Source organism: Gracilinanus agilis, chromosome 2, assembly GCF_016433145.1.
Source record: "Gracilinanus agilis isolate LMUSP501 chromosome 2, AgileGrace, whole genome shotgun sequence".
NCBI lineage: Eukaryota > Metazoa > Chordata > Mammalia > Didelphimorphia > Didelphidae > Gracilinanus > Gracilinanus agilis.
In genome coordinates, this window is record NC_058131.1 from 434,036,385 (window position 1) to 434,049,976 (window position 13,592).

Sequence of the window (13,592 nt, forward strand, 5' to 3'; positions counted from 1 at the left end):
CTTAATTTGTTAATATATGCACTCAAGGATATAAATTTCCCCCTGAGTACTGCCTTGGCTGCATCCCACAGAGTTTGGTAGGATATCTCATCATTGTCATTCTCTTCAATGAAATTGTTGATTGTTTCTATGATTTCTTCTTTGACAAATTGGTTTTGGAAAATCATATTATTTAATTTCTAATTAGTTTTTGATTTGCCTGTCCAGGTGCCCTTACTAATTATTATTTTTATTGCATTGTGATCTGAGAAGGTTACATTTATTATTTCTGCTCTTTTGCATTTGTTTGCAATGATTCTATGCCCTATTACATGGTCAATCTTTGTGAATGTACCATGCGCAGCTGAAAAGAAGGTGTATTCCTTTTTGTCCCTATTTATTTTTCTCCACATATCAATTAAATCTAATTTTTCTAGGACTTCATTCACCTCTCTTACCTCTTTCTTATTTATTTTTCGGTTTGATTTATCTAGATCTGAAAGAGGAATATTTAGATCTCCCACTATTATGGTTTTACTATCTATTTCCTTCCTGAGCTCTGTCAGTTTCTCCTTTATGAATTTGGATGCTATGCCACTTGGTGCATACATATTGAGCAGTGTTATTTCCTCATTGTTTATACTGCCTTTAATCAGGATGTAATGACCTTCCCTGTCTTTTTTAATCATATCTATTTTTACTTTGGCTTTGTCAGAAATCACAATAGCCACTCCTGCCTTCTTTTTCTCATTTGATGCCCAAAAGATTTTGTTCAAGCCCTGAACCTTAAACTTGTGTATGTCCACCAGCCTCATATGTGTTTCTTGTAGACAACATATGGTGGGATTTTGGTTTCTAATCCACTCTGCTATTTGCTTCCATTTTATGTGAGAGTTCATCCCATTCACATTCAGAGTTATAATTATCAGCTGTGCATTTGCTGACAAATTTTCTCCCCAATTCCTACCCCTTCTTCTTAAACTATTTCCTTTTAAACCAGTGGTTTGTATTAAGCCGGTGTCCCTTATCCCCTCCCTTGATTGACTTCCCTTTCTACCCCCTCCCTTGTTATTCCCCTCTTTTTGTTTTTGAAGGCCTAATAAATTCCCTCCCCCTTCTTCTCCCCTCCCTTTTTTGACCTCCCCACTGCCCTGCTCCCCTTCGTTTATCCCTTCTGACTTTCTCAGTAGGGTTAGATAGAGTTTTATATCCCAATGGATAGTATAGCTGCTCTTCCCTCTCCGAGTTGATTACACTGAGAGTAAGGTTTAAAAATTTCCTCTTGATGCTCTCTTCCTCTCCTTCTTATAATAGTATTTGTCCCCTCTCCTTCCCATGCCTTTTGTGTGTAATAGAATATACTATTTTTCTTATTCTCTCAAGTTTTTCCTGGTGTCCCCCCTCCATTCACCCTCCTCTTTCCCACCCCCCATATCATCTTAGACCATTCAGCACTCCACCCTCTCCCCATAAATCATTCTTCCAACCACTACAATAGTGAATACTTAATAATGAATAGAGTTCACTACAGAGAATTATACATAACATTTCTCTACATAGAAATACAGATAATTAGATCTTACTGTGGCCCTTAAAAAGGCAAATTTAAAAAATTATGAGTTTTCTTTCTTTTCCCTCTGTTTCTTATTTACCTTTTCATGTTTCTCTCGATTTTTGTGGTTGGATATCAAACTTTCCATTTAGCCCTGGTCTTTTATGTGCAAATACTTGGAAATCTTCAATTTTGTTGAATGCCCATACTTTCCCCTGGAAGTATATAGTCAATTTTGATGGGTAGTTGATCCGTTGTTGCAGGCCCAGCTCTCTTGCCTTTCTGAATATCATATTCCAAGCTTTGCGGTCTTTTAGCATGGAGGCTGCCAGATCCCGTGTGATCCTGATTGGTGCTCCTTGATATTTGAATTGTCTCTTTCTGGCTTCTTGTAAGATTTTTTTCTTTTACTTGGAAGCTCTTGATTTTGGTTATTATATTCCTGGGCGTTGTCTTATCTGGATCGAATGTCGCGGGTGTTCTATGGATCCTTTCATTGTCTATATTGCCCTCTTGTTGTAGAACTTCAGGACAATTCTGCTGAATAATTTCTTTTAGTATGGAGTCCAAATTTCTATTAATTTTTCCTTTTTCAGAGAAACCAATGATTCTCAAATTGTCTCTTCTAGACCGGTTTTCTTGGTCTGTCACTCTCTCATTGAGATATTTCATGTTTCCTTCTATTTTTTCAGTCTTTTGACTTTGTTTTATTTGTTCTTGTTGTCTTGAGAGATCATTAGCTTCTAATTGTTCAATTCTAGCCTTTAAGGACTGGTTTTCGGCTATAATCTTTTGGTTTTCCTTTTCAATCTGGTCATCTGGTCTTCAGTTGACTTGCCTCACTTTCCAATTGCGAAATTCTGCCTTTTAAACTGTTATTTTCTTGCCTGATTTCCTTTTGAGCTACTTCCCATTTCTCTAACCAAATCTTTTCCAACTTTCTCATCATCTCAGTTTTGAACATTTCAAGAGCTTGTGACCAGTTTTCATTATTTTGGGAGGGTTCAGATGTGATTGCTTGTTTTTTCTCCTCTTCTGATTGCTCGGTTGTCTGGATTTTCTCTGTGTAAAAGTTGTGGAGTGTTAAAGATTTCTTCTTCTTGTTGTTAATCTTTCTCTCTCTCTTCTGGACTTCCTGATTCTGGGTAGCCATTGTTATAGCAGCCCCTCCTCAGCTTTACCCTTGCACTCAGGGTCTGTCTGCGCTCCTTTGGCTCCTGAGGTCTGAGGTCTGGTTTTTTCGAAGGTCAAGCCCCCTGGGGGACCCTCTTGCTTGATCCTCTGCGGGAGGTTCCTTTACAAATCTCAGGGCGCTGCTTCCATTGTTGTATACCCATCTGCACTGGTTTCCCCACTCAGGGTTTCAGAGCCTTCGCTCGTGCTTGTGTCCGCCTCCGCCCGTGTCTCCACCCACACCTGCGGTCTGCGTCCGCTCTCAGAGTTTGTGTGCGTTCTTTAGCTTTTTGGGCTCCTAAATCTCGCTGCTCTCAGGAACAGGCCCTGGAGCTGCCAATGACTCGATGGGTGCCTGAAACTTGCTCTATGGCTTCGGCATTGTAGGTGGTGTGTGTGTGTGTGTGGGGGGGGGGGGGTTGCTCAGCCCGCGTTTTAGTGAGAGCTGTTTCACCCCTTTATAGCATGGAAATGCCCAGATTCCACGTACCTTCCACACTGCACCCTGTTGTGGGGTCCCTCCGTTCGACTGGGTTTGTTTTTATGTCCCCTTAAGGAGTCCTGTATGTTTTGGTCAGGAGAGGTTAAGAGCTGCTTTGTACTCTGCCGCCATCTTAACCCGGAGGCAGACAATCTTTTAAAGCACTTTGGGTATAGTTCCACATTGCCATCCAGAATGGTTGGATCAATTCACAACTCTACCAGCAATGCATTAACGTCACAATTTTCCCACATCCCCTCCAACATTTATTACTTTCCTTTGCTGTCATGTTAGCTAATCTGCTAGGTATGAGGTGGTACCTCAGAGTTGTTTCGACTTGCATTTCTGTAATTACAAGGGATTTAGAACACTTTTTCATGTGTTTATTGATAGTTTTGATTTCTTTATCTGAAAATTGCCTATTCATGTCTCTTGCCCATTTATGAATTGGAGAATAGTTTGATTTTTTTGTACAATTGATTTAGCTCCTTCTATATTTGAGTAATTAGACTTTTGTCAGAATTTTTTGTTATAAAGATTTTTTTCCCCAATTTGTTGCTCCCCTTCTAATTTTTGTTGCATTGGTTTTATTTGTACAAAACCTTTTTAATTTAATGTAATCAAAATTATTTATTTTATATTTTGTAATTTTTTTCTAACTCTTGTTTGGTTTTAAAATCTTTCCTTTCCCAAAGATTTGACAAGTATACTAGTCTGTGTTCACCTAATTCACTTATAGTTTCTTTCTTTATATTCAAGTCATTCACCCATTCCGAATTTATCTTGCTGTAGGGTGTGAGTGGTTGATCTAGACCCAATCTCTCCCATGTTGTTTTCCAATTTTCCCAGCAGTTTTGGTCAAATAGTGGGTTTTTGTCTCAAAAGCTGGGCTCTTTAGGTTTATCATAGATTGTCTTGCTGACATCACTTACCCCAAGTCAATTCCACTGATCCTCCCTTCTGTCTCTTAGCTAGTACTATACTGTTTTGATGACCACTGCTTTATAGTACAGTTTAAAATCTGGCATTGCTAGGCCCCTATCCTTCACATGTTTTCATTATTTCCCTTGATATTCTTGATCTTTTCTTCTTACAAATGAACTTTGTTATAGTTTTTCTAATTCTGTAAAAAAGTTTCTTGGTAGTTTGATAGGTATGGCACTAAATAAGTAAATTAATTTGGGAAGAATGGTCATTTTTATTATGTTAGCTTGGCCTCCCCATGAGCAATTAATGTTTTTCCAATTGTTTAGATCTAGTTTTAATTGTGTGGAAAGTGTTTTGTAGTTGTGTTGGTATAATTCTTGTGCTTGTCTTGGCAGATAGATTCCCAAGTATTTTATATTGTTTAGGGCAGTGATGGGCAACTATGGTCTGTGGGCCAGATGTGGCCCTCTGAAATGTTCTGTCTGGCCCATACAATGAGTAGGATACACTACAATGAAACTTCGAAAGAGTTGCCTTAGAAACTGACTGACAGATGAGCATTTCCTTTCCTTTGGTCCCCTCTTTAAAAAGTTTGCCCTTCACTGGTGTAGGGTGATTTTAAATGGAATTTCTCTTTCTAACTCTTGCTGTTGTGATGTGTTGGAAATATGTAGAAGTGCTGGTGACTTATGTGGGTTTATTTTGTATCCTGCAAGTTTGCTAAAGTTGTTGATTATTTCCACTAGCTTTTTAGTTGATTCTCTAAGATTTTTTTTTTTTTTACATTTTTAAACCCTTAACTTCTGTGTAATTGGCTCTTTGGTGGAAGAGTGGTAAGGGTGGGCAATGGGGGGCAAGTGAAGTAGACCATCATATCATCTGCAAATCTCTTCTCATTGCCTGTTTTAATACCTTTCAGTTTCTTTTTCTTCTCTAATTGCTAATGCTAGTGTTTCTAGTACCATGTTAAACAATAGAGGTGATAATAGGCATCCTTGTTTCACGCCTGATCTTATTGGGAATGCTTCTAATTTATCCCTATTGCAGATGATGCTTGTTGATGGTTTAAGATATATATTGTTTATTATTTTTAGGAAAGGTCCTTCTATTCCTATACTTTCTAGTGTTTTCAATAGGAATGTGTGTTGTATTTTGTCAAAGGCTTTTTCAGCGCCTATTGAGACAATCATGTGACTTTTGTTGGTTTGCTTGTTGATATGGTCAATTATGTGAATGGTTTTCCTGATGTTGAACCATCCTTGTATTCCTGGTATAAATCCTACCTGATGATAATGAACAACCCTCGTGTTCACTTGCTGGAGCCTTTTTGCTAGTATTCTAGCAAATGTTTCAGATTTTTTGCATCTATGTTCATTAAGGAGATTGATCTGTAGTTTTCTCTCTCTGTTTTTGATCTACCTGGCTTTGGGATCAGTACTATATTTGTGTCATAAAAGGAATTTGGTAGAACTCCTTCTTTGTTTATTATATCAGATAGTTTGTATAGTTTTGGGATTAGTTCTTTGAAAGTTTGATAGAATTCACTTGTGAATCCATCTGGTCTTGGGGATTTTTTTCTTAGAGAGTTCTTTGATGGCTTGTTCAATTTCTTTTTCTGATATGGGATTATTTAAGTATTCTATTTCTTCTGCTGTTAATCTAGGCAATTTATATTTTTGTTAGTATTCATTCATATCACCTAGATTGCTATATTTATTGCCATATAATTGGACAAAATAATTTTTAATGATTGCCTTAATTTCCTCTTCATTAGAGGTGAGGTCTTCCTTTTCATTTTTGATACTGCTAAATTGGTTTTCTTCTTTCCTTTTTTTATTAGATTGATGACTTTGTCAATTTAATTTTTTTTCAAAGTACCAGATTCTAATCTTATTTATTAATTCAATAGTTCTTTTACTTTTGATTTTATTAATTTCTCCTTTAATTTTTATGATCTCTAATTTAGTTTTCATCTGGGGATTTTTAATTTGTTTGTTTTCTAGCTTTTTGATTTCCATGCCCAATTCATTGATCTTTGCCCTCCTAATTTGTTAATATATGCACTCAAGGATATAAATTTCCCCCTGAGTACTGCTTAGGCTGTATCCCACAGATTTTGGTAGGATGTCTCATCATTGTCATTCTCTTCAATGAAATTTTATTAATTGTTTCTGTGATTTATTCTTTAACTGATTTTGGGGAAGTATATTTAATTTCCAATTTATTTTTTATTTACCTATCCATATACTCTTACTAATTATTATTTTTGTAACAATAAAAGGGGGCCCCTCAGGAATGAATGTTGATAGAAGGGAGAAAGAGAGAGAGGGTCTGTGTGGTGACTCTCTCCTCCAGCACTCCCCTGGGGCTGAATATATACTGGGAGATGTTAAGGGGGTTTCACCCTGAAAGTGGGTGACCTAGATAGTCATGCTACCCCACCGGAGTCGGGGGCAAGGCTTCCCTACAAGAGGAGGTATGTGGTACCCCAATCCAATCCTGAATAAGGACAGGGTTGACTCAAACCTCCCCTACATCGGTTAATTTCACAGCAGTTGGTTTGGCTTTAAAGTGGAGGCAGCCAGAACAAGCTGTGGTTCCCCTCTCCCTTGTTGTCTCTCAGGATCACTGGAACACTATCTGACTGTTATATGGTTTTTATTATTCACAAATCAGGGATTGAGGAAAGGGGTGAAGGGCAGAGGGATTTTGGGGGTGCTCTCTACATTATTCTTATAGGGTCTGACACTTAGGCAGGAACCCTAGTGTTTCCAACTCCCAAGCTTCTCCCCCTCCTCCTTTTATTTCTATTTTCTATTTCTTTCCTTTCCTATAATTATAAACTTTGACTGAAGAGTCTTTCAGCAAAAATGGGTAATGGGTCAAGGAAACTAAGAGATTGCTCCCAATGGAGTCCAAAGTCTTATCTGACCAGATGGTTGTAGTCTTGAAGGATGAGTTGTGATGAAATGGCTGTGATCAGGGAATCAGAGTTTCAATTTCCAAGAGAAAGATCCTCAGCAAGCCCTCTGGATTGGATCAGAGCTGGGTTCTCCTGCCTCCTCCTCCTGCCAGTCCCTCAGCCCCAAGACCTCTCTTCTACCTCCTCCTGGGAAAAATTCCCCAGAATCCTCTGCTGGTTTCAACTGCCAGCAACTGCCATCAGCTGTCTTCTCCTCCTTTGGTTCCATCTCCTTTGCACAAAATCCTATCCTTAAATTTTTATTTCATCATCATCTGAAAAGGTTGCATTTATTATTTCTGCTCTTTTGCTTTTTTTGCCATGTTTCTATGCCCTAGTACATGGTCAATCTTTGTGAATGTACCATGTGCTGCTGAAAAGATGTTGTATTCCTTTTTGTTCCTATTTATTTTTCTCTACATTTCTATTAACTCTATTTTTTCTAGGATTTCATTCACCTCTCTTTCCTCTTTCTTATTTATTTTTTTGGTTTGATTTACCTAGATCTGATTGAGGAAGGTTCAGGTCTCCCACTAGTATAGTTTTACTCTCTATTTCCTCCTTGATCTCTGCCAGTTTCTCCTTCAGAAATTTGGATACTATACCATTTGGTGCATATATGTTGAGTACTGATATTTCCTCATTGTCTATACTGCCTTTTATCAGGATGTAATTACCTTCCATATCTCTTTTAACCAGATCTATTTTTACTTTGGCTTTGTCAGATATCATGATTGCAGCTCTTGCCTTCTTTTTCTCAGTTGAAGCCCAATAGATTTTGCTCTAGACATTTTACCTTTACCCCGTGTATGTCTATCTGCCTCATGTGTGTTTCTTGTAGACAATATATAGTAGAATTTTGGTTTCTAATCCACTCTGCTATTTGCTTCTGTTTTATGGGTGGGTTCATCCCATTCACATTCAGAGTTATGATTGTCAGCTGTATATTCTCCAGCATTTTGATATTCTCTCCTAGTTCTGCCCTTTCTTATTTCGCTATTTCCTTTTAAACTAGTGGTTTTCTTTTAATAAATCCCCCTTATCCCCTCCCTTAGTTTACTTCCCTATCTGTTCCCTCCCTTTTTGTTCCCCTCTTATTATTTTTTAAGGTCTGTTAAATTCCCTCCCCCCTCTTTCCCTCCTTTTTTGAACTACCCTCCCCACTACCCTCCTTGTTTTTTCCCTTCTGACTTTCCCTGTAGGTCAGATAGAATTGGATATCTCAATGGATCTAGCTGCTCTTCCCTCTCAGTATTGATTCCACTGAGAGTAAGTTTTAAGTATTACCTATTAACACTCTCTCTCCCTCCTTCTTATAATAGTATTTATCCCTTCCCTTTCCCATGCACCACTTTGTGTGGTATAGATTATCCTATCTTTCTTATTCCTTCTAGTTTCTCTTGGTGCCATCTTCTATTCCCCCATTTTCTTTTTTTGCACATTGTCTTAGACCATTTAGTACTCCAATGTCTCCCTATGAATAATTCTTCTAATTACTATAATAGTGAATACAATTTATGAGAGTTACACATAACATTTTTCCATATAGGAATACAAATAATTTGATCTTATTGAAGCCCTTAAAGAAGGAAATTAAAAACATTTTTTTCTTTCCCCTCTCTTTCTTATTTATCATTTCATATTTCGCTTGATTTTTGTGGTTGGATATCAAACTTTCTGCTTAGTTCTGCTCCTTTCTTTACAAATAGTTGGAAATCTTCTATTTTGTTAAAGGCCCATACTTTCCACTAGAAGTATATAGTCAGTTTTGATGGGTGATGCTTGGTTGTAGACCCAATTCTTTTGTCTTTCTGAATATCATTTTCCAAGCCTTGCAGACTTTTAGTGTGAAGGCTGCCAGATCCTGTGTGATCCTGATTGGTGCTCCTTGATATCTGAATTGTCTCTTTCTGGCTTCTTGTAATATTTTCTCCTTAACTTGGAAACTCTTGAATTTGATAATTACATTCCTGGGGGTTGTCTTTTGAGGATTTAGTGTAGAAGGTGATCTATGGGCTCTTTCTTTTCTTTTTTTCTTTTTTTTTTCTTTTTTTAAACCCTTAACTTCTATGTATTGACTTATAGGTGGAAGAGTGGTAAGGGTAGGCAATGGGGATCAAGTGACTTGCCCAGGGTCACACAGCTGGGAAGTGTCTGAGGCCGGATTTGAACCTAGGACCTCCTGTCTCTAGGCCTGGCTCTCAATCCACTGAGCTACCCAGCTGCCCCCTATGGGCTCTTTCAAAGTCTATTTTGACCTCTTGTTCAAGAACATCAGGACAGTTTTCTTGGATAATTTCTTATAGTATGATGTCGAGGTTCCTGTTTGTTTCTGATTTTTCAGGAAGATCAGTGATTTTCAAATTGTCTCTTCTAGACCTGTTTTCTTGGTCAGTCATTTTCTCAGTGAGATATTTCATGTTTCCTTCTATTTTGTCAGTCTTTTGACTTTGCTTTATTAGTTTTTATTGTCTTGTGAGATTATTGGCTTCTATTTGCCCAATTCTGTTCTCTAAAGACTGTTTTTCTGCTATAATCTTTTGATTTCCCTTTTTGGTTTTATCTATTCTGTTTTTCATAGTTTCCATCCATTTAATTTTGGTGTCCAATTTGCTTATCATTTCTTTTGATTTTGGGACTTCTTTCTCCAATTGGGAGTTTCTGTCTTTTAAGTTGTTTATTTCTTTTTGAGCTATTTTCTATTTTTCTTGCCAAATCTCTTCCAACTTTCTCATGATCTCAGATTTGAACTCTTCAATAGCTTGTGACCAATTTTCATTTTTTTTGGGAAGGTTTGGATGTGTTTACTTGTTTGTCCTTCTCTGCTGTCCTCTCTGTGGTCTGAATTTTTCTCTGTACAAATTATCCAGGATCAGTGCCTTTCTCTTGTTCTTTCTGGCGGTTGAAGGTTGTATTTCTTGGGTATTGCTTGCTATGGCTATGCTGGTTTTTCCTTCCCAGCCAGAAGTCTGAGTAAGGAGGGCAGACTTTCTGTATATGGAGCTAAAGAGCAGTTTTTGCCTGAGGCCACTTTTTGATTTTCAGCACGGTTTCTACTGTCTGTGAGACTTCTATTGTCTGCTGCCCCTCTCAGCTTTATCTCCTTGCCCAAGGTCCACACTCTTTAACCTCCTGTGTTCTCATGTCTAGCTGCTCTCAGGGGTAAGTTCATGGTGGTCCTAGTCAGCTGCCAAGAACCTAGAGATTGCCCCACTCTTGCTCTTTTGTCTGAGGCTTCTTTTCAAGTCTCCGTGCTGCTTCTACTGTCTGCTACCCCTCTCAGCTCTCTCTCTGTGCTCAAGGTCTGTGCTCTTTAGCCTCCTGGGGTCTCAAGTCTAGCTGCTCTCAGGGGTAAGTCCTTGGTGCTCTTAGTCAGCTGCCAAGTACCTAAAGATTGCCCCTCACCTCCTGTATTTTTGGTGTGCTGGCTCTGACTCTGGCACCATAGGTGGAATGGGGGAGGGTTGATCAGCTTGTGATTTGGTGGGAGCTATTTCACCCCCTTATAGCGTGGAAATGCCCAAATCCCATGTGCCTTCAATGCTGTTCCCTATTGTGGAGTCCCATTGTTTATCTGGATTTTGTTTTTTTGTCCTTTTGAGGTATCATATATGGGTTGGTGGTGAGGAGAGTAAGAGTCCTATTACTACTCTGCAGCCTTCTTAACCCAGAAGTCCCCTAACCCTTTTATTCTTTGCAGTATAGAACTACTAGAGGAATTACTGGAACAAAATAAAATATCAAAATAATTTGATAGCAATTGGGGTGTAGTTCCAAATTGTTTTCCAGAGTGATCAGATTATCAATAGTACATTTGTTGGGGGCAGCTAGGGGCTCAAGTGGATAAACATAGAGACAAGAGGTCCTACGTTCAAATCTGATGTCAGATACTTCCTAGTTATGTGACTTTGGGCAAATCACTTATCCTCCATTGCCTAGAGCTTACCAGTCTTCTCCCTTGGAACTGATACTTAGTATCAACTATAAAACTGAAGGTAAGGGTTTAAAATAATTGATTTCCTTAGATTCTGGAAGTTTCAGTGACTTACCCATGTTCCTATAGTCCCATGATGGTGAACCTATGGCACACGTGCCAAAAAAGTCTCCGAGACCTCTCTGTGGACCCACTCCCATTGCCCACTAGAGTTCCTTACTAGAAAGGCAGAGGGACTAGGTGGAACTGCCCCCTTCCCCACTTTCCACTGTGCTTGAGGATATTTTTTCACTTGATCTACCTCTCTGCCTAACAGCCTAATAGAAGTGCTTCTTCCCCTGTCTGGGATAAGGTAGGTGGATTGGTCCCAGGCAGCAGAGCTGGAGGGGAGCACAGAGCACTAGCTTGGGCCACTCCCCTCCCTTACCCTAACCCTAACCCTAACCCTAACCCTAAATTCTTTTCTAACTCTAACCCTAACCCTAAGGATGTTTTTTTCACTTGAGCTGCCCCTACCCAGCAGCTGGGTAAAGCATTGGGGTAGGGAAAGGGAGCAGTGGCGCAGCACTCAGTCTGGGGTGGGAGTATATAAAAGGGAAAAGGGGGATTTTTTAATTTGAATATTAACATTTAAAGGTGTGGCTGCCAAGAATTGAATAAATATCAATTCTAAAATGATTTTAGTAATTTATTTATAAAATATAAGAGAGAGAGTAGAAGTAGAGAGATGAGAAGAGGGTAGAGTAAGAGATCTAGCTTAAAGAATTAGACTATGTACTCAGTCCCTGGCTTTACTCCAGAAGGGCTCCAGAGGTCCCAGCCAGAGAGCCTAAAAGTCAATTAACAAGGGTTTTGGCCACGAGGGCTTCTCCCAATCAAGGGAGCCTCTGGGAGGCTAAGGTAGTCAGTCATCTTCACTTGCCACATGTAGTTCTAAGGGAAAGATTTAAGAACAGTCTCACCAAGGTCTCAGGGTCCCAGGTCCAATAAGCAGCATCTCCAGCTCGAGCTCTAATGCCAGGAAAATAAATAAGAAGACCTTACAAGAAGTTGTCACTCACTCCTTTTTAAAAGCGCTTCTTTTCCCGTCACTTCCTGTGCCTTCCTCTTAGTCTACGTGTCCAATCACAACAGATGCTTTGCTTAGGACTGCCCAGGGGGCAGTCATTCAATTCTGATTGTCACCCACCCTTGCACATATGGGTCACAGACTTCCCAACTTGTGAATTAAGTGGTGATGTTTTCACCTTTGGTGATTAAATCTAAAGATGGGCAAGGTAGGTTTAATCTCATTATCACTGGTGGGGCACAGCATGCAGTCTCTAGGTTTTGTGGGGCTGAGCATGACATGTGATATCTAAAAGCACCATCACTACTATAGCCAGTATGTTTCAGAAAGAAAGACTCACTGACTCCAAGAGCAGCTTTTATTCACTACACCAGGATGCATCATTGTGTCTTCATAGTATTTGTTAAATGGGTTGCAAAGAATGTGCAAATGTATGTGTGAATTTAGAAAGAGAAGATGGGGGCAGCTAGGTGGCTTGGTGGATTGAGAGGCAGGTCTAGAGATGGGAGGTCTTGGGTTCAAGTGTGGCCTCAGATACTTTTTGGCTGTGTGACCCTGGTCCCCCATTTTCCTAGTCTCACAATGCTCTGTGAGCATGCCTACCTACAGTCACCTGTTAAGAATTTATGCCTAGAAAGCCAGAGGGACTCAGGCCAAGCTGTTCCTCTCCTCCTCTTCATAAGCTTGGGGAAATTCCTCACTTCACCCACCCCTCTACCCAGCAGTCCAATGGGAGTAATTCCTCCCTCACCTGTCTGAGATAAGAGGGGTTTAGGGGGTGAGGTGGTGGGGCAGGGCACTTGGTTTCTGGGGTTGTAGAGTGTGGCACATGGTAGGAGAGGAGCCACTGGCACAGCACTTGGTCTGGGGGTGGGGTGGGGGAGCCCAGAATGCCATCTCTAAAAGGTTTGCCATCACTGGCCTAATCCTTATCACTCTTCTACCTTGGAGTTCATCTATAGTATTGATTGTAAAATAGAAGATAAAGGTTTTTAAGAAAAAATGGAGGGAATGAAGGAGAGAAGGGAGAAAGAAGGAAGAGAAGGGAGGAAGAGAGAGAGAGAAAGGAAGGAAGGAAGGAAAAGAAAGAAAAGAAAAGACCAGTTTATGGCTTGGGTTCCTGTAGTGACAAAGATGTGTTCCCTCTGGTTAAATGCTCTGTACCTGTCACCTTTTTTTTTTTTTTTTTTAAGTTCAACTGAAACCTGAATCTGGTCCACTCTTCCATGTACCTTTTTTTCAAGAGTGTTTTTTGTATATATCATATTATTAGATTCTGATTTCTAATCCATTGTGCCTCCTTCCATCTCAGATGTATTCTACCATTCATGTTTATAACTATAGGAATTATAGGTGGTAAGAGGTGCTTAACACGAGTGATCTGTAACTGAAACAATCTATTTCACCTGAATTTCCTCTCATGCTTTTACCATCTCCCAACCCAGACAGAAGGTTCTTTCTTTCTTTCTTTCTTTCTTCCTTTCTTCCTTTCTTTCTTTCTTTCTTTCTTTCTTT

At 39.4% G+C, this 13,592-nt stretch overlaps 1 protein-coding gene across 1 annotated transcript in view; it reads left to right on the top strand.

The window, feature by feature from the left end:
• ERO1A (endoplasmic reticulum oxidoreductase 1 alpha) overlaps positions 1-13,592 on the top strand; it is a 122,539-nt gene that overhangs the window by 5,254 nt on the left and 103,693 nt on the right. Inside the window, exon 2 of the mRNA XM_044659927.1 lies at positions 2,891-3,028. Within this exon, the coding sequence (XP_044515862.1) occupies positions 2,891-3,028 (138 nt within the window). The remainder of the gene's footprint in view (positions 1-2,890; positions 3,029-13,592) is intronic.